General features: G+C 45.5%; 2 protein-coding genes across 4 annotated transcripts in view; both read left to right on the top strand.

The window, feature by feature from the left end:
* Positions 1–15,999, top strand: part of Piwil2 (piwi like RNA-mediated gene silencing 2) — a 54,084-nt gene extending 38,085 nt beyond the window's left edge. Inside the window, exons 20-22 of one of the 2 annotated variants that reach the window (XM_075949384.1) lie at positions 12,612–12,865; positions 14,102–14,209; positions 15,297–15,999. In XM_075949384.1, coding sequence (XP_075805499.1) covers positions 12,612–12,865; positions 14,102–14,209; positions 15,297–15,453 — 519 coding nt within the window. In that variant the 3' untranslated portion in view covers positions 15,454–15,999. The remainder of the gene's footprint in view (positions 1–12,611; positions 12,866–14,101; positions 14,210–15,296) is intronic. The other variant, XM_075949383.1, reaches the window with a different exon arrangement.
* A 6,285-nt stretch (positions 16,000–22,284) lies between these two features.
* Slc39a14 (solute carrier family 39 member 14) overlaps positions 22,285–25,367 on the top strand; it is a 46,219-nt gene continuing 43,136 nt past the window's right edge. For both annotated transcript variants that reach the window (XM_075949018.1, XM_075949020.1), the window contains exon 1: positions 22,285–22,434. The gene's annotated coding sequence lies outside the window, so the exon portion shown is untranslated. The remainder of the gene's footprint in view (positions 22,435–25,367) is intronic.

Genomic DNA, 25,367 nt, shown 5'->3' with positions numbered 1-25,367 from the left:
CTCAATAAACAGATGAGGGACAGTATGTGTCTGAGTGGGTAAAGGTGCTTGCCCATGAGCCTGACAATCTGCCTGAGTTTGATCCCTGGTCCTACATGGTAGAAGAGAACCTATCCTACAACTTCTTTCACACGCACACATACATGCACACAATATGTAACATGCATCCCCTTCACAATAAATCAATATTAAAAAATATAATGAATGAATAAATAAAAACAACTTAGATTTTTTAAAAAGCACTAAGAATTTGAACAGTGCACTGAAAACTATGAAATCTGCAGTTTGTAGAAGGGAAAACCGCAGTATTTGAGACTGTACACCCCATAGGTAGGTGTGCTAGTGTCTTAAGGATGCTGTAAAAAGCACCGTGGGTGAAGCGCTCGAAGAATGACGTGTATTTCTGCCTAGTTCTTGAGGCAAGAGCTTTGAGGTAAAGCTGACAGTGGGGTTGATTTCTTCTGGTGTCTTCCTTTGTCCTGTAAGTGGATTTTCACACATTTTTACCTCTGTGTTGTTTGTGTTATTGTCTAAAAAACTGTCACATTCTGAGACTGCAGGGTAGCGTGTCAGCTTAGAAAGTTCCTGGGGGTGGACAGGGATGTTACCATCCAAAACAGCGGGTAACAGTGATTTAAAGACAGCTGAAGAAAGGTCAGGAGGATGTAATCAGACTAAAGCACGGAGATGCAAGAGCTACAAAAACAGGGAAACCAACAGATACGTATTTCTATGTGTAGTTTTGTTTAAAGACAGGGTTTCTCCGTGCAGTTCTGGCTGTGCTGGAACTTGCTCTGTAGACCAGGCTGGCCTTGAATTTAGAGATCCGCCTGCTTCCACCTCCTGAGGTGTGTGCCACCACCACCTGGCTTGTATTTTGTATTTAACTCCATACTGTCTCCCCCGCCCCGTTGTGTATGTTAAAATAGTGTGTTTTAAGATATACAAGGCAGCAAAGAAACATAAGGACCAAAACAGTATCCGAAAAGACAGTGGAGAAGAGTGTCCTATGACAGAGAGGATGTCAGATCGTTGATTCGGAATCCAACAAGCAGGCAGGTGCAGTGGTGCACCTGTAATTTCAGCACAGGAGGCAGATGCAGGGCAGTCCTGAGTTCAAGGCTAGCCTGCACTGCCTGGTGAGTCCTTGTGTCTGTCTGTCTCTCTCTGTCTCTGTGTCTCTTACACACACACAGTCCTACAGATCCCAGGAGATAAAAATATGTGTGTGTGTGAGCGTGTTTATGTGTTTATGTATATATGTGCAAAGATACAGTTAAACAAATTATAAAAAATAGACATAAATTGGGAGAGCAACGAAGAGGTTATATTTTTAATGGATTAAAGGTAACTTGTCAGCAGAAACAGTGCAGCTATAAGATAAAAAGTGAGGACTTCAAAGTGCTGAAAGACAGTGACCGCCAGCACTGGATGTAATGTCCACCGAAAGTGACGTCCAGTAATGAAGGTGAAAGACATGAAGGGAATTGAGAAGTGGAGATGCTGTTGTCATCAGATTACATTGAAGTAAACTGCAAAGATAACGTTTTTCACAGGAAAAAGACAGACATAGTTAAAGGAGTAAGCAACAGTAAAAGTAATGGACACAGTGGTAAATTTAAGTGACTACATCTGCATCCATACAGTGTCAGACTGGATATGTGTGGGGAGTCTACTCTGGAATCTGTGCCAGCAGCGGCATCTCTGCTCATCACTAGGAAGAAGTAAACAATGTTCCAGTGTTAAATCTTTGAATTAAGAGGAAGAGTACAAGACATTTTGTGTTACATTTTATTATAAAGATGTATGTTGAGGTAGGCATGCCCATAATCCCAGGACTGAGAGTGTTGAGCCAAAGCTGGGTTAGTGTGGGTCCTGACTCACTGGCTGCTATTCTGTGACTGTGGGTGTAGGGTATGGAAAACAGGGTCTCTCTGTGTAACTCGGGTTGATCTCAGACACCCCACATCCCATGCTGGCCATGAATTGCAATCCTCTTGTCTCAGTCAAAAGTTCTGATATGCCCCAGTGCATTTAGCTGTGCCTGCTATTGTGAGAGGGACAGTTGGATGCAGCGCAGCCAGAACACCATGTGAAAGAGCAGGGACAGATGGTCACGCCCTGCACGCCCACCGCGGAAACAGAGCTGCAGACAGATGCAGAGGTTCCGGTGCTGTAGCTGCAGCCACTGGAAGCGCGAGGGGTCCCAAATGGGCTCTTCTCTAGGGCCTTCAGAGGAAGCGTGCCTCTACTGACACTTTAAAAAATTTTAAATAGAATCTCTTTTAAAGATTTTTTTCCTGGGCCAGGCTGTGGTGGTGCCTTTAATCCCCCAGCACTCGGAAGGCAGAGACAGGTGGGGAACTCACAGGAGTGAGTTCAGGCTCCAAAGCTACAGAGAAACCCTGGGGAAAAAAACAAAAACAAAACAAAAAATAAAGGGGAGTCTCAGCTAGGCATAGTGGCACACATCCTTTAATCCTAGCCCTTAGGAGGCAGGGGCAGGCAGATCTCAGAGTTAGAAGTCAGCCAGGTCTACAGAGTGAGATCTAGGACAGCCAGGGCTATTTAAACCTATCTTAAAATCTATCTTAAAACAATAGCAACAGCAACAGGGGTCTCATATATTCCAGGCTGGCCTCAAACTCACTATGTAGCTAAGGATGATGTTGAGTTTCTGATTTCTTGCCTCTACCTCCCGAGTTCAGGGATTCTAAGAGTGTCCCACCACACATACGTCATGCAGTGCCGGGCGGCAGACGTGGGACTCGTGTGTGCTAGGTCAGCTCTCTACCCACTGAGCTACCTCTTCAACCCACAGCTTGATTTCATCTTGCAAATTTCAGAACCATAAGATAACAAATGTCTGTTGTTAGAGCCACCCAGTGTGTGGTTCTTGGTAAAAACAGTCACGAGGAAGCCACTACTTTAGTCTTCGTCTTAGAGGGGAAGCAGCTGGTTTGTTTCTCGTAAGTGTGATGTCACTAGTTGGAGAGGGTTTTCATGGAGGACTTGGGTAAGATTTTTTTTTTTATCACATAGAAGTCTCCTGAACTAGTCTTGCATAGTTTAGTAAACCCACCTGGTGGTTATACAGCAATAAGCATGTTTATTGCAAACAAAGGTAGCTTCCTGTCCTTCTGGTTTCTGTCTGTTGATGCTTCATACTAGACGTCCCAACTAATGCAGTAAAGAAAGGAAGCTGGAAGTTTATTCCTCTTAAATGTTTTCACTTTTAGTCTTGAATGGCAATGATGTGTGTGGTTTTGTTTGAAGTTCAATTCTATAAGAAAGGAAACTGTTGGGGCTGGAGAGATATCTCAGTGGTTCAGAGCACTTGTTGCTCTTGCAAAAGACCAGGTTCTGTTCCTAGCACCCACTTGGTGGTTTACAACCATCTCTCTCCAGTTCTAGGGAATCTGACATTCTCTTCTGAGGGCACCAGGCAGCACACACATGGTGAACATACATATATACAGATAAGTGTTCATATATAAAAAATAAATCTAAAAAATGTTTAGTATTAAATTTGATTTTTGCTGTGAGCAACTGACAGGCTGGAATTTTAATCTGACTATGGTGTTTAAAGGTGTGGCCTCTAATTCCAGCATTTGGAACGCAGAGGCAGGCAGATCTCTATGAATTGAAGGCTAACCTGGCCTATATAGTGCATTCCAGGCCAGCCAGAGCAACATAGGGAAACCCTGCCTCAAAAAAAAATTATTGTAAGATCCACATGTGGAAAACTATTAAACTGATGAAGAAATAAAAATAATTATTTATTAATTGGTAGGCTTGATATCATCAAGGTATCTGTTCTTCCCAGCTATAACACAGAGTCAGTGGAATGTCAGCAAGTTCTTTGGTGAACATCAGCAAAGTCATTCTCAGATTTATGTGGAGAGTCCAAAGACACAGGCTAGCCACCACATGCCTAAGGATGGTCTGTAGACTGATGCTCCAGAGCTTAAACACTTGAGCATGAAGCCATGGTGATCAGTACTGTGTGATACTCATGGGAAGGTAAACAGCATTAAGGGAAAAGAACAGCCTGGAAATATGCCACACAAGTATAGTTGTCTAACCTTTGCTGAAGGAATGGGTGCAAGTCAGTGGGAAACTGGTGTCTTTCAACAAATGCTACTGGAGCAGTTGGCCTTAAACATGCAAAAAGTAATAATAAGCCTTTGCACAGCCTTTACTTCACAAAGGTTGGCTCACAGTGCCTCACACACCTATGCTTAAAGTATAAGACCCAGGGACAAGAGAGATGGCTCAGTAGTCAAGAGTCCACACTGCTCTTACAGAGGACCCAAGGTCCCAAGTTTGGTTCCCGGCACCTTGATCGGGTGGCTCACAATTACCTGTAACTCCAGGTCCAGGGGAGCTGAATTCTTTGGCCTCTGTAGGCATCTAAAATAATAAACATTGACACATAGATACATGCATATAATTGACAAAATAATATGATTCTTTCTAAAGATGCAAAGCCCAGCCAGCTACTTTTGTGTTTTGTATAAGTCATCAATGGCTCATAGCTGTGATTCCAATACTCATGATACTGAGGCAAGTCCTTCCACAGTTTGAGGCTAATCTGGGCTACATAGATCATGCCTCAAAGTAAATAAATAGATACATAAATAAATAAAGCAAAATGGCCTGCTGTGGTGGTTCATGCCTCCAATCTGTAATTTACACTTGGAGGCAGAGGCAAGAGGGCTGTGTTGTGAGTTGGATGTCTTTCTCTCCAGGAGTGGAGGAAGTGGTAGTACACACTGGGATTCTAGTACATGGTGCTGTGCTAAAAGGATTTTGCTTGGCTTTGAGGCCAGCCTTGGCTACATAATATCAGGCCAGCCAAGGCTTGGCTACATATGTAGAAAAGCCTTGTCTCACTGCACTTCCCTCTGAAGTCGACAAAAGACCAGCACTGCCATGAAGGAATGTCAGCACATGTCAAGTAAGCATGTGGAAAGATGTCAGCTGTGCCCCTAGAGCCTTACACAGCAAACCACCAACCTGCTATAGCCGTGGCAATGGCAGAGTCCGGATACCGGGAATAGCAGATGCTGGTGTCCAGAGCCATCAGAATACTCAGTTTGCCGTTACAGAACCAAACATGACCTTACCCCAGAATCCCGGAATCCTGCTCTTCAATATTTTCCCAAACAAGTTGAAAACTTAGGATCCCACAGTAAACTACTTGGATGCTTACTCGCGCTTGCTGAGACCTGAAAGCAGCCAGTGTGCTCTTTGGTGGGTGAATGGATAAATGACTGGCGCGCCCAGACAATGAAAGCTTACTCAGTGCTAAGAAGACATAAGAGAGCAGATAGAGTGATGCGTGACTGTAATCCCAGCACTCAGACGGTGAGGCAGTAGGACGACTGAGAGTCCTGGTCTGCCTGGGTTATTGTGTGAATTCAAGGCCATGCTGGACAGGTCGGTGAGCTTGTGTTTCAGAAAGTAAATGGAAGGCTAGGCACCTAACTCAGTAGTAGAATACGCCCCTAGCACGTAGACCTGGGTTCAGTTCCTACTAGTGAAGAAGGAAGAAAGGAAGAAAAGGGAGGGGAGGAGAGAAGAAAGAAAATGTATTAAGTTAAAACCATCAGCTGGGATCCAGCAATTGAGAGAAGGAAGTAGGCAGATGAGAAGTTGAAAATCATGCTCAGGTACATACAGAATTTGAAACCAGCTTGGGCTACATGAGACCCTGTCATACACACAAAAACTCTACTATGTTCAATGCATATTAGCATAGAGGCATTTCAAATGAAAGAGAACTGCTGAAGTCTGAGTGAGACCAGTTTTTTTTTTATGTTTACAAATGGCCATCATACCTGCCTTACGAGTTGGAGAGATACTACAGGCTGCTGCAACAGCACACATTAGTCACTCTGCAAAAGGCTGTCATAATTTATGTCAGAATTTCTCATGAAAACGTGTTGGGATATGCTGGGGACGAAGCCCGGTGACAGAGTGCTCCCCTGGTTTGATCTCTAGCAGGAAAGAAGAGAAGTTTCCCGCAGAGCCCATCCTGAGAATCCCCTGCCTGGCATGTCCAGTTCATGGCACTCATGTCCAGCTGCCAAGGCAGCTTCTTTATTCAACCAATGAAATCAACACAAATACAGAAGGACCTCCTACACCATTTCCCCTTTCCTATTTAAACAAACAAAAAAGGCTTTCACTTTAACATAGTAAAATTGCATATAACAAAACAGTTATCAAGCAAGAATTATAGTTACATTATATCTATTTTATTTTTTATAACAAAGGAAAACAATAACTATCTATTCTTCAACTCCATCAAACACTCTAGAAGGATATAAAATTACCTAAATAAACAAGAAGTAAGCAACTTCCAAAACTCTAGAAATGACAGAGACATCTCGCTGCATAGACAGTCACCCAAAGTTCTTCTGTACTGTTGGGGCATCCATCCTTGGCCTTCCGGCCCATAGTATCCAGCAGACTTTTCCATGAAGCAGGAAATTTCAAAGACAGTTCAGTCACTTTCTTCCGTATTCTGTAGAATGTCTCACAGACTCTTTCATGAATCAGGAACCCCGAAAGACCATCTCACCTTTAGGCAAGTTCAGCAGTCCACTCTCTGCAGGTTCTTCATGTCCAGTTTATGCAACAGTCCAGGCAAGAGCAGTTTCTTGCCCAAATGGCTAGCAAACTCCATAAGGAGCCTCTCCGATGCCCATCTTCCTCTTGAAGTAAAGTGGTGCTGCCAGTAGCAGACATGTCTCATTGTCATGAAAAGCCCTAAGTTATTAAAACATTAAATGCCATATTCTGTAGTCTTTGGAAGATATGAAGAATGCTTATCTAACCGAAATATATCTCTATATATCTAGAAAATCTAACATGACTACAAGCTTGAGTATTATTGATGATTATCCATTAACAACCTATATTTTCTAATTATACATTACATTTTTAAATGAGCTACACAATCATAATACCTTTATCAAGATCAGAAATACATATACATATAACAAAATTGACCTTAAATTTATATCAACGAAGCAAAAGTTATATCAATGTAAATTATTCATATCTATATCATATCCCCCTTTAATGTAAAAAGAACCTTTATAAACAATGGGAATATGGGCACAGTTATTTCTCTCCAAACTTCTTCCTGCTGTATGGGGGCGCTGTTAATTAGGTCTTTCATTGTATAACCTGTATGCTAGGTTCATCTCAGTCATCAGTTGAGTGAAGTAATTTTTTGAAGTTGTTCCTGGTGACCTTTCAGGATGGCGCGGTCTATCATACCATATTGGGATAGAAACAATCCACAGGGTCTCATCCTCTGTGAAAACAAAAGAAGAACTTCTTTTCCAAAGCATCATATCCTTCACAGTCAAAAAATTTAAAGAAAACACAATAATATACAGAATCCACACTCTCTGTGAATTTTCCATTTTTCTTTATTTCTTTTAATCTCTATCTGTACTCTTGTCTCTTTAAAGACTTTACCCCTTTTTTAAAAGGCATTAACTTTATTTTAAGGCTTTATTCTCTATATTCTTTTTCTATTCTCTCCCAAGCCTACGTACACCCATCCAACACTGTGACCCATTTAGAGGTCTTTTATATCTGAATCTGCCCTATTGTGAATCTGTAATTCTTTAGTATCCAGGAGCATTTTTGCTTTGCAGTTTTAAATTGCTAAGCACTTAAGAATCTAAGCTGTGACATTCCTAGGTCAAAAACAGATACTGCCTGCTTTCCCCGCCCAGTCCAACATGGCGGAGCCGCTCTTGTGCCTCCGAGCCATGCACATTGCACCACTAGCATGGTGGAGCTGCTTGTGCCTCTGAGCTGCAGCATGCAATGTCCCCCTTTTAGGACACAGCAAGTCTAGTTGCCACCAAACAAATCGTAGCACTTTACTCCAAATGCTCCATCTCCCAAAAGAGTCAGAGGCCGCAATGGCGGCATAGCCCAGAAAGCCGGTGTTTTAAAACCACCACTTATTTTTCTGTGGCTGCTGAGTGAGGAAAGTCTCTCTGCGGCACCCCGCCAGTAAACAGCAAAAAGCTGTGTTGAACTCTGTTACATTTTTCTGTGTGTCTAGAATTAAGCTCTCTCAGGTTTTACATGGAGTTCGTTACCACATTGGAGCTCCACTCCGTTGTAATGAGGAGTAGGTCACGTCCTGCCGCCCGGCTAGCTTAACCCCTGAAATAACTACTTGGAAATTGTATCAATTAATTTGCTGCCTGTCCCATTATTAGCTCTAGCCTCTTATTGGCTAACTCTCACATCTTGATTCAACCCATTTCTAATAATCTGTATGTTACTATGAGCTCGTGGCTTACTGGGAAAGATTCAGCATGTCTGACCTGGCAGCTTCATGGTGGGCAGCTCTCTCTGCCTGCCTTCTTTCTCCCAGCATTCAGTTCTGTCTGCTCTGCCCACCTAAGGCTTCCCTATCCAAAGGGCAAGGCAGCTTCTTTATTCAACCAGTGAAATCAATACAAATACAGAAGGACCTCCTACACCAGAGAGCAGCCTACACTAGATGAGACCCTGTCTTCAAATGGACAAAGAAAATGAATTTTGCAGTTTTCTGAGGTAATGCAATGGCACATATCCAGTGGAGATTACACATTTGTTTTGTGAATGAGTGGATCCTCGTGTAAAATAGCTCAGCAACCATGTTATCCACTGACCCTTTCCACTGTGCCCAGTGCCAGGAGCATCAAGAGGGGTAAGCATAGGCCTATACTGGCCATTTAGTGTGCCATGTACCCAGAGCACTGATGGGCTCTACAGCATACATTAGCAGTTATCTTCTAGGCTTGTGATTGCCCTTATATAGTGACACTTCCCTCAACTGGCATTTTATAGCTTATGAAGTAAGGATAGACTCGGTGGCCCAGAGAATTTTAACCTTGTTGACTAGGTGTAAGCCCACAGTGGGCAGCTGGCCTTTTAGTTGTGCTAGAAACTTGTAAATGGAGGCTGCTTGTTTATTTCCTGGCCACCTAGACCCAAGCTTTCTCAGGTTTTATGTGGATATAGTCGAACACATTGGGTGCCACTTGTTGTTGGAGGTCACTTGTTTGTTTCTGGCTACTCAGCCCTGAAATAATCACACAGAAACTGTATTAATTAAATCACTGCTTGGCCTATTAGCTTTAGCTTCTTATTGGCTATCTCTTACATCTTAGTTTAACCCATTTCTATTCATCTGTGTATCGCCCGTGGCTGTGGCTTATCGGTAAGGTTCCATCTGGCATCTGTCTCTGTCAGGGCTACATGGCTTTTCCTGACTCCACCTTCTTTGTCCCAGCATTCAGTTCAGTCCCCCTCCCACCTAGCTCTACTCTGCCCCATCACAGGCCAATGCAGTTTCTTTATTCATTAACCAATGAAAGCAACACATATACAGAAGGACTTCCCACACCAAATAATCACACAGAAACTATATTAATTATAACATTGTTTTACCTATTAGCTCAGGCTTCTTATTAACTAACTCTTACATCTTAACTCATTTCTGTTAATCTATGTATCACTGAGGTTGTGGCCTACTGGTAAGGTCCCAAAGTGTTTCCCTTTGGCAGCTACATGGCATTTCCTTGACTCTGCCTACATTCGCTATATATCTCTTCCAGCCTGGCTATATTCTGCCCTGCCATAGGCCAAAACAACTTTATTCATTAACCAATAAGAGCAACACATATACAAAAGGACATCCCACATCAGAAACTGACATAGTCTGGTGCCAAGCACTCACTAACAGATTAGCACAGGCTGAATGCTGAGGTGGTGGCAAAAAACACTTGAGGTGAATTAGATTTCCACTTTCCCACCCCACTCCCTTCATTGTGTTCTTTCTCTGTGATTCCAAGTGTTTTCTTGACCTGGCTTGATCTGAACTGTGACAACAAACATTAGTTTGAAACAGGATCTTAGGCTGTGTAACCCAGACTGGACTTAAATTCACAATCCTCAGCATTGTTAATGCTAGAATTATAGACATTATCACCATATCCAGCCTCTATAGTGTCTCTCTCTCTCTCTCTCTCTCTCTCTCTCTCTCTCTCTCTCTCTCTCTCTCTCTCTCTCTCTCTCTCTTCTCTCTCTCTCTCTCTCTATATACACACACACACACACACACACACACACACACACACACACATATGTATGTATGTGTGTGCGCATATGTTAAATATATACTGGCATGTGTGGTGTATGTGTATGTCTTCACCACTCTGTAGATTATTTTTGAGACAGAGGTGCTAATGGAACCCAGAGCTGCATGGCTGGTGTGTGAGTCTCTGGGATTCTCCTCCTGTCTCTGCTCCCCAAGGCTGCTGCATGTCACTTGTTTTGTTTTGTTTTTCGAGACAGGGTTTCTCTGTAGCTTTGGAGCCTGTTCTGGAACTAGCTCTTGTAGACCAGGCTGGCCTCGAACTCACAGAGATCCGCCTGCCTCTGCCTCCCGAGTGCTGGGATTAAAGGCGTGCGCCACCACCACCCAGCACACCTGGCTTTTTATGTGGGCCCTGGGATTGTGCTTGTTCAATAAGTCCTTTACCCACTGAGTCAGTTCCCCAACAAGTGTGTTTACATAAATATGTGCATGTAGCTTCTTTGCCTCCACCTTGAGAACGTGGCAAGGTGATCGTTTTACTTGAGTTTTCAACGGGAAACAGTATTTGAAGCCATAGCTAAGAAGCATTGGGTCAGACTCAGCAGTGCCCCCAAGTCCTATGTCTTCTTTCTGTTGCTTATGTGTAAAGCCACATCTGCTCCCCGAGTCACCTTCTCTTTTACCACAGGGCATTGGCTTCTGAGTGTGGCTGAGCCTTTTGTGTGCTTGGTGGCTAAAGTCACCGTTCCCAGCTGGGGCAGCATCTGGAAACACTGTGGTTATGACTGGAGAGACTGCTGCTGTTATTTAGTGGGCAGAGACTTGGAACAGCATGAAACCCAGATCTACAGAGCATGGACAGCTCTGACACTCATCCATCTCTGAACGCTGGCCTTCTGGGGCTGAGACACCCTAGGACCTGGAGACCTTAAAGTCACTCTGTGTACAAGACTGTCTGATACTGGGAGGGAGGAGGGGACTGAGGTCCTGTCACAATAAAGAAGAAGGGGAGGGGGAGATGTGAGGCAGAAAAAACTTAGCTCAAACAGGGATAGGAGCTCCAGTGATTGTAAAGATGTTTGTAAATGTTGGAATAGTTGAGGTTTCTCAGAAAAGGAGAACACTGATTAAAAACATTTTTTTTAAACAGTCTCATTATATAGTCCTGGCTGACCTGGAACTCACTATGTAGGCAACTTGGTCTTGAACTAACAGAGATTCACCTGTCACTGCCTTTGGAGTGCTGGGGTTAAAGGCGTGTACCATCACACACCCAGTTTGAAGCACTGGATGAAAACTCTTAAAAAGCTGTGTGGAGGGAGGAATTCGAGACCAGCTTTTATCTCACATCTCATGCTAACCTGTAGTTTATTGTGTAGCCCAGGCTGGCCTCAGATTCACAGCCGTCTTCCTGCCATGCTTGTTTGAGAGCTAGGATTGCAAACATAAGCCACCATGCTCAGTGAGATAATTTTTGGAAAAGTTTTTTTTTTCTGAGATAAGATTTTCTTGTAGAGTCATCCTTACAGAATGTAATGAGTATTTAAGCTTTACTCAAGACTTACCTCTTAAGGGACAAGAACCTACATTAAACTGTAGTTAGAATTGAAGTCGAGCAGATCACTTTCAAGGGGATTTCTAACTTAAAATGGACCTGAATGCACTCTGAGAGCTGATCCCACAGGTCTGCTGCTGTATTGGTTATCAGTGGGTCCGACATTCTGCAGCTCATGGGACATTACTGTGTTGGTTGTCAGTGGGTCTAACATTACTGTGTTGTCAGTGGGTCCGACATTCTTTCTGCTCATGGGACATTACTGAAGGACCTGCAACTTCTCAGCAACTTGGGGTGCTACTTACATGTCAAAACCTGAGTGTAGTCATGCATTAGACCTTCCTTTAACACTTCCGGGTTCTTTTCCAGATAGGTTGTCAGCATTAAATCCAGGTCAGATAAACACTGACTCACCTATTCTGGCCATTATCTTTGTAAAAAATTTGAGTCCTTGCTTCCTCCTTCCTTCCTTCCCTCCCTCCTTTTTTCCAGAGACAAGATTTCACCCTATGGTCCAGGTGCCCTGGAACTCATGGTGATCCTCCTGTCTCAGCCTATGAAATGCTGCCATTGCTGGCTTGTGTAACCTTGTCAGCCTCCTGCCATTACCTTTTAACGGTGTCCCCTCTGTTTGAGGGCAAGCTGTGAGCACGCGCCTCACAATGGCCGGGTCTTGTTTCACATTTTCTAGCACCTCAGCTGTATCAAGACAGTTTGCTACTGTGAGCAAATCTGGAAAATGGTTAGACACTTTTGGCATGGTTGGCAGTCATGTGCTTTGGGCTAACTTGCTATAGGGCCCAGCTACCAAGTCTGCAGCCTGCACAATGGGTGTGGGCTCAGCTGCCAAGTCTCCAGCCTGCACAATGGGTGTGAGCTTTTCACTGTGATCCTTGAGCCAAAAGTCACCTCCTCCAGGTGTCATTTCAGGTGAACCACTGTCTCCCAGAGAAGATCGTGGTGTACCGAGATGGAGTGTCCGACGGGCAGCTGAAGACGGTTGCCAACTACGAGATTCCGCAGCTGCAGAAGTGCTTTGAAGCCTTTGAGAACTACCACCCCAAGATGGTGGTGTTCGTGGTGCAGAAGAAAATCAGCACCAATCTCTACCTTGCTGCCTCCGATCACTTTGTGACGCCCTCCCCTGGGACTGTGGTCGATCATACCATAACCAGCTGTGAGTGGTAAGTAGACAAAGTGGGGGTCCTCAGTCGAGGAGGAATAAGCTGGAGAAGTTAACCTGGTTCAAATATTCCTGGAGAGTCATGGAATGGAATCCTCACTTTCGAGTGCTGAAGAAAGCAAGCTTTGACTGAGCTCAGTGGTGGCGTCAACCACAAACACACATATGCGTGCACACACACAAATACACGTGCACATACTCATTTTATTACTGGAGGTTAAACCTTGTGCCTCATGAATGCTAGACAAGCACTCCATCACAAAGCTGTGTTCAGAGCCCTAAAAAAAATTTTTTTTTTTCAAGACAGGGTTTCTCTGTGTAATGTGAAACAGCCCTAGTTGTCCTGGAACTCACTCTGTAGACCAGGCTGGCCTGGAACTCACTCTGTAGACCAGGCTGGCCTGGAACTCAGAGATCTGCCTGCCTCTGCTTCCTGAGTGCTGGGATTAAAGGCGTGCGCCACCACCTCCCACAAAAAAAAATTTTTTTTTGAGACAGGGTTTCTCTGTATTGTCCTAGCTGTCCTGGAACCTGCTCTGTAGACTATGCTGGGCTCGAACTCACAGAGATCCGCTTGTTTCTGCCTCTTGAGTGCTGGGGTTAAAGGTATGTGCCACCAGCACCCAGCTAAAACCCGTTTGTTTTTTTTTAAATAGCAAGGCTTTTACTTCTTAGTAAAAAACTTTTTTTTCCTTTCTTCTTTTTGAGATAGGGTCTCATGTAGCCCATACTGCATCCCCTAAATTTTCTATGTAGCCTAAGCTTCTCTCAACAGATGGCTGGCCTCCTTCTCATCCTCCCCAGGACTAAGATTATATGAGATCATATCCATGAGCTTTCCCCTCCAGATGCACAGACGCACACACACACCAACACACACTCCTTTCCCAGGCTGGTCTCAACAGATGACTGGCCTCCTTCTTATCCTCCCCAGGACTGAGATTATATGAGGTTATATCCATGAGGTCCTCCCCTCCCAACAGATACATAGACACACACACATACTCCTTTCCCAGGCTGATCTCAACACATGGCTGACTTCCTTCTCATCCTCCAGGGCTGACATTATATCCATGAGCCCCCCTACACACACATATACACACATGTGTGCACACGCATACATTGTCCTTTCATGTAATTGACTGTCCTTTTCCTTCCTGAGTCCTGTATGATAGGGCTACAGGGATCTTCAAAATGCCGTCAGTTATCTCAGCAGTTGGTGCTCTTTCTTTGCTAGGGTGGATTTCTACCTTCTTGCCCATCATGTGCGGCAGGGTTGTGGCATACCTACACACTACATCTGTGTCCTGAACACTGCAAATCTGAGCCCTGATCACATGCAGAGGTGAGCCCGTCAGAAATATACTTGTTCTCACTGTTTACCCTGACTAACAGCTAAATCATTAATCACTGTACCTCAAGATAACTTATTCCTTTTGTGTGTGTGTGTGTGTGTTGTACGTGGGCATGCATGGGTCTAGAGGCTGAGGTCACTGTCAAGTATCTGTTCTAAGCAGCTGTCTACCTTGATTTTTGAGACAGTATCTTTCACTGGGATCTAGCACTCCAGTTAGACAAGGTCTCTGTCTCCGGTGTTGTGATCACAAACACACACCATGTGGTTGCTGAGAGCTGAGTTCTGGTCCTCATAGTTTGTACCGTAAGCACTTTACCAACTGAGCCAGCTACCAGTATTTCACCCCTTGACTCTCCCAGATCTTCATAATATTAGTTAGCTTTTTGAGGAGTGATTTATGTTAAAATCACTTGAAGAGCTTTAAGGAAATGTGGGTGCCTGCAGCCCTTACACCTGTATTATAAAGTGTTGGTATTTACTTAATTTATTTTAGAAAAATGGTCTTCTAAGTTGCCCATGTTGGTCTCAAACTCTTCAACTCAAGTTATGCTCCTAACTCCGCCTTCTAAGTAGCAGAGATTACAGGGCACACTACATGCTACTGGCATTTATATTTTAGCAGACTTCCCCAGCTGCATGTGGTAACACAAGCTTATACTTCTGTCACCCAGGAGGCTGAAGCCAGAAAATCACCTAGAATCACCAGCCTGAAGGACATAATTAGTTACAGGCCAGTCCCAACTATCTAACAAGACCTTGTCTCAAAAAGCTCACCAGACAGCTAGATGGAAAGATAGGTAATTCCAGCACTTGAGAGGCTGAGGCAAGAAGTTCACTGGCAACTAAAGGACAACCTGGACTAGCCAGCCTAGACTAGATAGTTGAGAGCCTGTACCCCCAAACCAAACCAGATAAACCAATATAAAACCAATTCCTGAAAATGGCATTAGGTTTCCCAGAATCCCCCAGTTTGTTGTTGGTGTGCTGTGTGTTGTATCCCCTAGAGAGTGAGCCCCCTGCCCGCTCCTAGGTGAAGGCAACAGTGTTAAAGAACACATTTTCATCCTAACTTTAGGTTGACTTTCAAACTCTGCCACATGTACTGGAATTGGCCTGGTACTATCCGAGTACCAGCTCCTTGCAAGTATGCCCACAAGCTAGCTTTCCTGTCGGGACAGATTTTACATCATGAACCAGCCATCCAGCTGTGTGAGAACCTGTTCTTCCTGTAAGTGGCAGCATGGACACTAGCTACAAGGAGCAACTGGACTCCAACTCAGCTCCCTCTCACAGCATCAACAGAAACGGCAGTGGGGTTTATGTTGGCATTTTCTCTTTCTCCATCCTTGTAGAATTAGATATCTGTTCTTCTTTTAACCCTGATACTACAGTAGAGTATGGTGGTGCATGTCTGTTCTCCCAGTACTTGATAGACTGAAGCAGAAGGATCATTAGTTCAAGGCCAACTTGGGCTACATGGTGAGTTCCAGGCTAGCCAAGGTTACAGAGTGGGACCCTGTCTCAAAAATCAAAAATAAACCCTCATCCCCCAAAGCCCACAACAAAACCAAACTCTGATGTCAAGGAAGCAGGTTTCTAAGTCCAGCTACAGGCTGCCTTGCTGCCTTTGTAGAGCAAAGTGGTGTCAGCAGTCCTGCTCCTGTGCAGAGCATGGCATCGGGAGCTTCTAGGGCCTGGGGGACAGGTCAGCGATAAAGCATGTTCTCAGCATGTAAAATCCAAGTCCAGTTCTCAGCAATCCTCCTACCAAATAAGTAAAGACAGAAAAACTAGCCCCTCAAGGCAGTGTGATCATTAGTTATACCTGGAGGTCACGCCTACAGGGTCATCCTATTTCTGGTGCCAGGAGTGATACGAATGAAGTCATTGCAGACATCTAAATAAGAGTGTTACTTTATTTTGGCAGCTGGGGAAGGCTATAGAAAGCCCTGTGCAGCATAGTGTTTCAGAGAGTGCAGTTGTATACATGTGTGAAAGACATGTAGTTAAGCCAGCGTAAGGCACAGTCATGCCCTTGAACCCACTTGTCCCAGGGTTGTGAGTGCAGCTATCCTGACTTCCTAAGAGTCCAGCCAGAGCTGCTCTTCTGGAGCTTTCAGCTCCTGACAGATGCATGCGTGCACACGCACACACCTTTGCTCTTGTGACTGATCTTCAGTAAATTCAGTCAGAATACATGGGAAGGACTCAGCGGAACTAGGAACATTCTAGATGAAGTGTAGGTTTTCTCTGCAAATGTCTGCAAATGAGATTTTGCAAGGGTCTCTTCTAGCTGTTGACTGATGTTGCTTGGAATTTTTTCAAAATCCAGGTTCAGGCTTCCCAGAGTTGGCTTGGACAAATGTGACACTCTCACTTGAGTGAGACAAGGAGGAAGTTGTCCTTGGGCCCGTGGGCTTCAGTGTTTTGGGAAAGCATTGGTTTTCTGTGGTTTTTTTTTTTACTTCTGTTTCAGAATCTTCCCATTTCTTGAGGCTTAAGTGGATCATCTTTTTACTGGGTTTTAAAAGCTGATTTTACTTAACCTTTTCAAATTTGTTTGTATCTGTGTTTTGGTGTGATGGATGGGTGATAGGGGACTGGGCAGAAATACTTACTTTAAATGACAGTGTGACCAAGAAGGGCTTCAGCATGGAGCCCTGAAGAGGAACGTGCGGGCGGTCAGTGTTAGAGTGCTTGCCAAGCACGTGCCAGCTCCCGGATTTGAAGAGGACACCGAGAAAACCTTTAGCTTACTGCAGCACACAGAGACTGGGGAGAGATGAGCATTGTGGTTCTCAAATGCACCCCTGGTTTTATTTGGAGTCTATGACCAAGGCTAGGCTGAGACCTGAAATATAAAAGCCACAGAATTAAACAGAACAGACTGAAAAAATGGGTCTTTAGCTGAACAAATTCCACTTTCTGATTTCTTTGGAAGTATTTTGAGTTTATCCTTAGACGTTTCTGTCCCTAGCATTCCTTTTCTCTTTAGGTAGCAGAGATTCTTAGTGGTAATGTCAGAATGTCTGTACTTTCTATATGTGATGTTCTTGCCTTGTTTTTCAGTTTCAGTGCCAAGCAGTTGAGTCCTGTGGTGTAAAATAAAAACCGTCTATGTGTGTAGTTGTGTCTGAAAGACTGTGGTTTGTTTATTAAAAGGCTATAATGTTTTCCCTTCAGAGAGAAGCAAAAGTTAGCGTTATTCATCTGTTACTCGGCATGTCGGGGGCAGCACCTTTGGTAGCCAGGGGTCCCCTACCCCCGCCCCTGAGCAGCCTGGGGATCAGACAGTAAGGCACTGGAGGTTTGTGTATGTGCTTGAACTGTTTGTTTTACCAGGTGCTGTCAGCTCAAGGGGAGCCAGTAAGCTCACTTCCAAGGGCCTTCTCTACCATTAAAAAGTTTTTAAAAATTACATTTATTTATTATATGTAGGGAGGCAGGGAGAAACATGTGTCACAGTGTGTATAATTTTTTTTAATTTTTGAAATGGAGGTCTCACTACATTGACCAAGCTGGTCTTGAACACTTCAATGTAAATGGTCCTTCTTCCTTAGCTGCCCAGTGAGCTGAACATTTAGGTGTGTGCCACCTAATCATTTAAAAATAAAGGCCAGAGCAGAAATTAATAGAAGACAAAATAACAGAGAAAAGTGAACAAAGCCGTAAGTTGTCTGTTTGAAAAGAGTAACAAAGTGGGTAGCCCTTTACCTGGACTGGTGTAGAAAAGAAGGGTTGACCGATGAGATGGCTCAGTACACGGAGGCGTTTGCCGCCAGGCTGACAGTCCGACTTTGTCCCTGGACTCACAGGGTGGAAGGAGAGAACTGGTTTCCGGTCAGTTGCATTCTGGCCTCCACATATTTGCTGCAGCATCTCTCCATACACTAAATAAATGTAGAATTACATTTAAGGGAGTTAGGGAGACGTCTTGAAGATTAGGAGCACTGGCTGCCTCTGCAGAGGATCTGGCTTGGGTTCCTAGCACCCATAAGCTCACAACCTTCTGTAACTCCTGTTCCAGGGGATTCAGTACCCTCTTTTGACCTCTGCAGGTACCAGATATGTATGTGGTGCATATATAAATACATGCAAGCAAAAATACTCAGACACATGAAATAAATATAAAACAAACAGTAAGAAGAATCAAGTTACCAAAAGCAGGGAGAAAAAGGTTATGGAATACTGGTAATATTTGTATTATTAGAATTCCCATTGATAATTACTCTAGAGCCAAGTATTCTCCCAGTTGTCTTTTTATCTGACTGGGTCAGAAGCTCATATGTGATTCACAGCTGAGGCCACTGGCCATCATCTGAGCTTTGCCTAACCGCGTAGGGTATTAACACATGGGCCCTTGGGTCCTTCAGTCTGATTTTGGGGTGAGGGACACCATATTTTCTCTGATCCTCTTAAATGTGTTAAGGCCTACTAGAACAAAGAAAAAAAGTCAGAAAAATCCTCACCCCAAATCCCCTCTCCACCCCAGGAATTGATAACTGTCCGGAGAAAAGCTGTAGACACGTAGCCAAACTAACATGGTCCAAAACTGGCGGGAAGGATGAAGAATCTTGGCTGCCCTGCTCATCCCCTGCCCATCTTGTCAACACAGCTGACTCACTGGACTGTGGCTTTCTGAGTCTTCAGCCCCACCCTCCACACTACAAGATGGGTGTCTCATTTCTTTGGCTTCTTGCGCAGGGCTATTCCATCACCTCTCCTATGGAAAATCTGTCTGCATATGTTGACAGGGTCATGACCATGTCAGTTTCTTGTGTTCAGTTCCCTTAAATATTGCCCAACATGCAACTTTGAGGGAGCTGCTAGCCAGGCTAACAAATATTTATGGAGAATCTGTTATGTGCAGGCTGCTATATTATGGGGTTCAGGTTCAGATTGAAATCTCTTATAATCAAGGCAGGTTAAGGTCTAAGGTTAGGGATAGAAATAAATACTTTGGGTCTCAACAAGACACCTCAGAGGCACCTGCTTCCAAGCCTAACTACCAGAGTTCGATTCCCGAGACCCACATGGAGGAAGGAGGAAACCAATAGCATGAAAGTTGTCCTCTGACCTCCACACACGTGTCATGATGCCCACGTATGTACAAACACATACATATACTAATAGATACATGTAATAAAAAGATAAAAAGCTTGTATTAGAAGTGAAATGCTTTCAAGGGAAAAAAATCCAAGTTCCATAAATCATATTAATTCTGTAGATTACAAGCCAGTAATGATCACAAAAATTTAGTGGGTTTGTCACTAGCTGTGAAGTCATAGAGACTTCTTTTGCCTCCTGAGTGCTGGGGTTCAAGGCATGGGCCATTGTGCCTGGTCCTTTGTTTTATGGTCCTGGAAATCGAACCCAAGGCCTCAAGCATGCTAGGCAAGTGTTCTACCAAAGGGCTATACTCTTAGACCCTGTTTTATTAAATTTTTGCTTGGTATATTATTTATACTGGAATTGTGGCACTATATTATTATTTTTCCTTTATTTTAATATACATATATGAGTGATTTGCCTTCATGCCTGGAAGTGTACCATGAGTGTGCAGTGCCTGTGGAGACCAGAAGAAGGGGTCAGATCACCAAGTGCTTTTTTTTTTTTTAAATACGGGTTTCCAAAAAGTCTGAAAGAGTAGATCAAATATACTTCAAAACAATCAAGAAACTTACTAAGAGGAAGGCAAGTGGGAAGGGGATGAGAAGGAAAAGGGTGACCGTACAGTAAGGGAGGTGGGACACTGGCCACACAGGTCCCAGGTCCCAGGCTCCAAACTGTCGTGGGCAAGGTAGGACCTAGTCTGGGTACGTAGTCTAATCAGGATCTGCCTCCTGAAGAAATGTGTGTGGGGGTGGAGGCAGAGACTTAGGACCTTTTGATTTTTAGCCATGTTAATGATTAATTGTATTTCTCTGGTGTATAGCTTATCAGCTTGAGATAGCTTATCAACTCCTCCAGTTGCCCCCGTGGACTTTGACAGTTCTACAAACAAGTGACAATGCCACACAGCTAGGTCCAGAGATGGGGTGTTCGTCCAGCCTCTTTCCCGCTAGTACTTTCATTTGCTTATTTGTTTGTTTGTTTGTTTGGAGACAGCGTCTCTTGTAACCCAGGTTGGCCTCTCACTATGGAGCTGAACTGGCCTTGAACCCTTGATCCTCTTTGCTGACCAAGTGCTGGCATTACTTTGAGACTTCCCGTTCAACTCCCTGCTATGGTCTCTGGGTATAGTGTAAGCTTTGACAGTTGCTTAGTGCGAGCTGTAGTAGATACCTCGCCTGGAATCCTGTGGGATGTGTATTTATGGGCTCCTCCTATTCAGAGCTCTGTGTATTTGAAGTATCTGATCTCTAGGTGGGCTTCTCATTGTTTTTATATACTCCTTCGAGGAAGGGCCTGGTGGGGGACTGACCTTTCCTGACAGCCTATTGCACTTTGGAGCCCCAAGTGGATGACATAATGTCTGAAAAACACTGTAAGTTTAACCAAGACAAATACTCAGTGTTATTACAGAGTTGAAGGGGCTCTGGAGGAAATTCTTCAAGAGCTATCATTACCTCCAAGTCACTCGGAAAGAAAATGAGAGGGCTGTCTTAGCTCTCCCCTCTACCCGCTGGATCACGGTAATTACAGAGTGAAGATAACTGAATTTTAGAAAAGCAGAGTGAGCAGAAGACTCGGACTGGTCTCAGTAAATCTTTGTATGTGCTGGGCAAGGCATTCATCAGTTTACTGAGAGGGTCTCAGGCAGCTCAGGCATGGCCTCAAACTCATAATAGGACCAAAGGGTGACTTTAAACTGGTGATCCTTCTGTCCCCACTTCTTAAGTGCTGAATTACAAGACCTGGTTTTGCTGTTCTTGAACCCACGGGCTTCACGCCGCGGGCTTAGGCATGCACTGGACCAACATGTACCCAGTCCCCCTTTTACCTTTTATTTTGAAAAGGGGGTCTCACAAAATTGCCCCAGCTGGCCTCGAACTTGAGATCCTCCTGCCTCCAAAGTAGCTGAGATTATAGGTCTGTACCACCAGGACTGGCTCTTACCCCACCCACCGGCCCACTTGAGTGGTTTTTTTTCCTTCTTCTCTAGCCAGCCCCGGAGAGCAAGTTGCCACTGAGCACTGAGTCCTTCCTGCCACCTATTCTAGGAACATTGGGCTCCTTTCCTATTCCTTCCTTCTTGCGGGAACTTTCCCGAATGCCAATCTCTCCACTGCACAAATCTAGAGATAGTCGCAGGCAGCTGGGCACTTTTGCCTGAGCTAGAACAGAAGCATGGGTACTCACTGGTTCCAATGCCATTTAAAGAACTTCCACTGGCTCTCTAAGCCCCAGGTGACATCTGGTTAAATTATAGAGGAAATAATCCTAACAACGTCCAGCTGAATAGAACAATGAGAGTTTGGTGGGTGGTTTATTTTTCTCAAGAAATTTGCATGTCCAAGATTCGATATCTAACACAATAGGCCTTTCCTAGAGCGGAAGAGACTCCCTCCTAAGACATTACTCAAGCATAACCCAAGGCTTAATTGGCTCCTTAGGACTCTGATTACTGCGAGCAAGTGACGCAAAAATCTAAAATGTGAATATAATCTTTTATTTGGATTGTGAAAAGATATTTTGGTCCTTTTGGGTGGCTAGGACATACAAAGGAAAAACAGTCTATGGATTGGCTCCATCCTGCTTAAAGAACATTCTTAGATTCATCAGCAGTGTTAAAACACAGAGACCTACCAAGAGAAAGGCACTTTACTTCAGGATAGAGGCCAGGCTGTTTCTCACAAAGGGCACAAAAGGACAGATGGAAGATTTCCAGAGAATAGAGGAGCCTGCAGGGCCTCTGTGAGTCAAGGATGGAATTCGAGAGGAAGGGTGGATGAGGCCGCGAGAGGTAGGATGCGAGCTTGGGATGCATAGCGGTAGAGGACCAGGTTGACCCGGGTGACTGGGCTCTGCTCGGTGACCGCCCCACGTGGCAGGCCCGGGGGAGTGGGGCGGGGCAGCAGGCGGGGGCGGGCCCAGCGGTGACGCGCGCGGGGTATATGGTCGGGCATGCGCACGCGGCGGGGGCCGGACGCAGAGAGAGGGGGCGCGTGGCTGTCGGCGGGGACGCACCCACTCAGTAGCTGTGTCGCCGGCTGCCCCGGGGCCTGGATAGTGAGGCTGCGTGGGCCCGACTGCCGGCTGGAAGACTGCAGGTGAGGACTGAGCGGGTTCACACAGGATGGGAACTCGGGCACCTCCGGGCTGGGGGTATACCGGATGGGGGTTGGGGACACAGGCACCCCGAGGACCGGGATCCTTTCGGGAGGCCGCGCACTCACTGAACCCGGTTCTAATGGCACCTGATCGCCGTGCCACGGTGGCGAGAGGAAGGAGGTCACAGCGCTGTCCCTTCGGCTGGAGGGCCTGGGATGTGTGAGCCAGAGAAGGGCGCCGGAGAGGTCGATAGCTGCGCGGAAAGGCTGAGATGGGCTTTCTAGAGCCCGGGGACACAGAGCGCAGAGGAAGCGGAATAGATGGGCAGATCGGATGCTCTGCGGTGGCGGCTGCTCGCATGGGGCTCTGGTGTCTGGACCTTGCCTTCCAGGAACCAGTGTGCACTTTCCTCCCTGCCCCCTGCCAGGCTACCCTCCGACTGAAGAGGGATGCCTGATTCTTCTTATTGGGTTGTGCTGGAATGGAGAACCGCAAGGGAGAGGCACCGCGCTGATTTTCCAGTTTAGGTTGGGGCTGCCCAAATTAGGTGGTGTGGTTACCGGCTGCTCCCTCTTGAAGTTTTAGGGCTATGGTCAATATAGCCGTCCAGATTCAACTTGTTTTACTGAGGTGTGGTCAGAGCACCTCTGGGTTGTGGTTCAGCTTTAAGAATCTAGATTCCAAACTGATCGGACTGTCCAAAGAGTTATGTGGCCTGTGTGTACAAGATGACTCTGAGTTTGGTTTGGTGAGGGACAGAGTGCTTTCCTGTGGCCTAAATGGAAGGGTGGGGGCAGGAGCAACTTTGGCAGAACACCTACCTCTTCCTGAAGCAACCTCTGGATTTGGAGGAGTGACATTAGCCCTTTTTACCCAGCTAGCCCCTGGTCATTAGGATACATTATTACTTGTTGGGGGTGTTGATTTTAGGGGATGGTGGAAACTGGCCCCAGAGTAGCCACCCTGACCTCTGTGAACATGGTCTGCAACCTTGGGGGAGGGTTTGGGTTAGTACTGAGGCCAACCTAAATTGTTTTTCCAAAATGTGTACAATTCCGTAACCCTTACCTATTAAAACAAACCTTTAACACTGAAGGGTTCCAACATGCTTCCTTGGCCAAGCAGCCAGAGGAACGGCCGGAATCACAACTTTCTTTTTTTTTTTTAAATATTTTTATGGTTTATTTAACTTTATTTCATGTGCATTGGTGTGAAGTGTCAGATCTTAGAGTTACAGACAGTTGTGAGCTGCCATGTGGGTGCTGGGAATTGAACCCGGGTCCTCTGGAAGAGCAGTCAGTGCTCTTAACCACTGAGCCATCTCTCCAGCCCCCAGAATCACAACTTTCAACAAGTAGAATTGAAAGTCCCTTTTCCATTGGTGACTTCACTTGACCTCTTTGCCAGTGGTGCAAGTCAGGAGATGGAGTATGGGTCCTCTTCATGTAACTTTTATTGGTGTGACCAGAGGCACTGAACTGACCCAGGATATGGCTCTTTCAGAAAGACCAGGCCAGAACACTTTGCCACTCACTGTGTCTGTCTTCTAGTTGTTCACCTGGACAGTGTAGAGGCCCAGATACGGGGATAACAGAGCCCAGAAATTGGCTGAACCACCAACTACCTTGAGGGGTGAGGCGAGTATGCAATTGGTCTTTCATTTAGACAAGAGGAGGAGAATTACAGGCTCCCGGGGATCCAGCGTGCTATTGTAAACCAAGAGTTGATGCCGCCCAAAGACCTAGGTCCCTTGTACAGCGCTTGGTTTGCACCCTTCAGAGGCCTCTGTGGTGGGTGCCGGCAGAAGGCCGCTCTGCCTTTCAGGTGAAGAATGTAGGTGGGGTAGTTTAGAGAAGGCACAGTGGCAGAGCTCTCCAGGCTTTGGAGCTGAGTTCTCTGTCTGCACGCACGCATCCCAGCACCACGCACTGTCTCCCTTCAACAGTGAGTCTGTTCTCACTGGCTGGTGGAACCCTGTGGTCACGTCTGGAATGTGGCTGACGCCTTGGTAGCTCCACCATTTTGTGGGTTTAGAGTCTCAGCCTCTTAAGTAGGCTAGATTGTAAGGATGCTGGGAACCCAGACATAAGGTGAATTGTCTCCTCCTTAGCAGGGAAGAAAGTGTCCCTTGTCCTCCTAGGGAGACTGCTTTTCTGTGGCCTGCCGGGAATTAGCTCACAGATCCATTGGGCAATCTTAGGGGAGATGGGTGTTTTTCTGCCTTGAGTCTATCCCTGGTCAGGGTTTAGTGATGGCCAGGCAGGACTCCACCCCAACCCCCCCCCGCAGCGCCCCTGTGTGTGTGTGTGTGTGTGTGTGTGTGTGTGTGTGTAGGATACTTGTCAGTCCCAGGGTGGGTGCTGGTTTCAAAGATTTTCTACCTGCTTCCTCTTCCCTGCACCCCAAGCTAACCCCTACGGGGTGGAATGTATTGCATTGCTCCCCCAACCCCAGAATCCCCCAACCCTACCAGTTCTGTTCTCCCTGTACCATTTAATACCTGAAGAAAGTAACACTGCCACTTTGCAGAGCCACAGTCTGGCATGTTATCTGGAGTGACCCAGAGAGGTTAATTAGTGTCCCTGAGTGACAGTGCTTGTGAGTGGCAGAGACTTATTGGGGAATACCAAAGAAGTGTACCTCACCCTTTAAATATGGTGAATTTACCGATAGTCTTGTGTTTTCCTTGGAACACTGGGAGAGGGTCAGTTATTGCTCAGTATATTGGATGGACCAAGGGAGGAAGGGGTTTCTGCTTCCACCCTAGTAGTTTGTTTGGGGAAGCAGATTCTGGACAAAGAGAGGGTCTCAAGAGAGCAGGGAAAGAGGAGCAGGTCATGCGAACACCCCCCACCCCCTAGAGTCTACAGTGGGCCTTCTCTGACCTCCAGGCTGGCGGCTGGCAGAATGCCAGGTGATAAGAAGTCCAGAG

The sequence above is a fragment of the Microtus pennsylvanicus genome, chromosome 15 (assembly GCF_037038515.1).
Source record: "Microtus pennsylvanicus isolate mMicPen1 chromosome 15, mMicPen1.hap1, whole genome shotgun sequence".
Classification (NCBI taxonomy): domain Eukaryota; kingdom Metazoa; phylum Chordata; class Mammalia; order Rodentia; family Cricetidae; genus Microtus; species Microtus pennsylvanicus.
This window is presented reverse-complemented; position numbering and strand designations above follow the sequence as displayed.